The sequence below is a fragment of the Pleurodeles waltl genome, chromosome 4_1, assembly GCF_031143425.1.
Source record: "Pleurodeles waltl isolate 20211129_DDA chromosome 4_1, aPleWal1.hap1.20221129, whole genome shotgun sequence".
Taxonomy (NCBI): domain Eukaryota; kingdom Metazoa; phylum Chordata; class Amphibia; order Caudata; family Salamandridae; genus Pleurodeles; species Pleurodeles waltl.
The window spans coordinates 88,013,587-88,015,481 of record NC_090442.1 but is presented as its reverse complement, the minus strand read 5'-3'; the positions used below and the strand labels follow the sequence as shown (position 1 = coordinate 88,015,481).

General features: G+C 40.0%; 1 protein-coding gene across 1 annotated transcript; it reads left to right on the top strand.

Moving 5' to 3' along the window:
* The first annotated feature begins 365 nt into the window (after positions 1 to 365).
* On the top strand, positions 366 to 1,310 carry LOC138287016 (olfactory receptor 5J3-like). The gene has a single exon (XM_069227378.1). The coding sequence runs from the start codon at positions 366 to 368 to the stop codon at positions 1,308 to 1,310; it is 945 nt and encodes a 314-aa protein (XP_069083479.1).
* The last annotated feature ends 585 nt before the right edge of the window (positions 1,311 to 1,895 follow it).

Genomic DNA, 1,895 nt, shown 5'->3' with positions numbered 1-1,895 from the left:
CTTTTCTCTATTATCTGTTGTTTTGGGTGGGTTCCCTGGATCTTGCTTTCTCCCTCCTCTCTCACCTTCTATATCATCACTTCGATGCTCTTCGTGAGTTGGAATGCGTTTTACAAATACAACATACATACATACATTTTAAGGCTACAAAGTATTTTTGAATAATCTCGGTTTTTCAAATATGAGCTTCTCACTAAAAAAAGTCACATTTTTTCACAATTTGATTCTTGTCTCTTGTTGACTTTTTAAAAATAAAGCAGTATGGTTTGCAAAGAATACTTATGTTGTTTTTAAAGTTTACTTACGTAATCTAACTAACATAACTGCTTTTTGATTTGTTTTCCCATAGAGAGATGCCATAGGCTATGATCATGAAACCTGAAAACAGCAGCTATGTGACTGAGTTCATCCTGTTAGGACTCACCAACGAGCCGGACTTGCAGGTGCTGCTCTTCCTGTTGTTCCTGTTCGTCTACGTCTTCACTCTACTGGGGAACATCAGCATCTTGTTCATTGTTTGGTGCAGCTCCATCCTGCACACACCCATGTACTTCTTCCTAGCACAGCTTTCCATTGTGGATATTTCTTTGTCTACTGTTCTCTCTCCCAAGATGTTGGCTGGTTTTCTTACTGGGGGGAGGAGAATCTCTTTCTCTGCTTGCATCGCCCAAACCTACTTGTTTGGTGCATGTGCCAGTACTGAATTCTGTCTCTTGGCTGTAATGGCTTATGATCGCTACGTAGCGATAGGTAACCCACTGCTTTACACAGTGAAGATGAACAAATATATTTTCGCACAATTGGCAATAGGATCTTACATAGGAGGCTTTCTCCACTCGCTGATTCATGCAATTTGCCTTTACCAGTTATCCTTTTGTGGGCCTGATGTCATAAACCACTTTGCTTGTGACCACCCTGTTCTTGTGAATCTATCCTGCACAGACTATTTCTTAAACGATCTGATACGTTTTATATTTACTAGCATCCTAGTGGCAGGTTCTCTCAGTGTTATTGCTGTTTCATACTTCCGAATAGCGAAAGCCATCCTCAGGATCCGAACCACAGCTGGGAGACGCCGGGCGGCCTCCACCTGCATCTCCCACTTCACCTGTGTCTTTCTATTCTACGGCAGTTGTTTGATCATGGAGGTAATGCCCAATACAAAAGATTCAGAAGAGAAGATCAAAGTGGTCGCTGTTATCAATGCTATATTAATTCCAGCTCTGAACCCAGTGATATACACCCTGAGGAACAATGAGGTGAAAGAAGCTCTAAGGAAGAAATTGTTCAAGCATAATAGTTCCCACTGATGAGCACTGCCAGAACCTGCAAACTATGAAAGTGTGAATTCTTGATATAAAAATTAATAGTTTTTGGCACAACATTCTTATTCGTGGATTTTGTTTGGGTGGAATTGCAATTGTCTCCATTGACATAGTACTGCTCTTTAAAATACAGAAGGCATGCATGTTTGTTTCTAGCCATAGCATAGTTCTATTATTCCTTTTTGTTGTCTATCAATATCTGTCATGCATTTCTGTACAAGTGTGTGTTCATATGTAGACATATTTCAGAACCATCAGCTGTATCTTCTACCCCAGGAACTAGAAGGAAAGAATGAATAAATATCTAGGTTTTGCATTTTTGCATTTTGATAATAAAATACCTATGTAAGAAATTGGGGTGTGAGTCTTGGTCAAGCAGCAAGCACAATCCTTGTCAAGGTGAGGCATAAGGCAACCCCATTACTTGTGCTGAACCGTTTAGTAGCTTGGCACAGAGCAGTGAGTCTTAGCTTAGAGACAATGTGTAAAGTGTTTGTGCAATGCTTCAAACAGTAATAAAGTTAAACACATCACACAAAAAGGATCCCACAGCAAGTTAGAACAATAGAG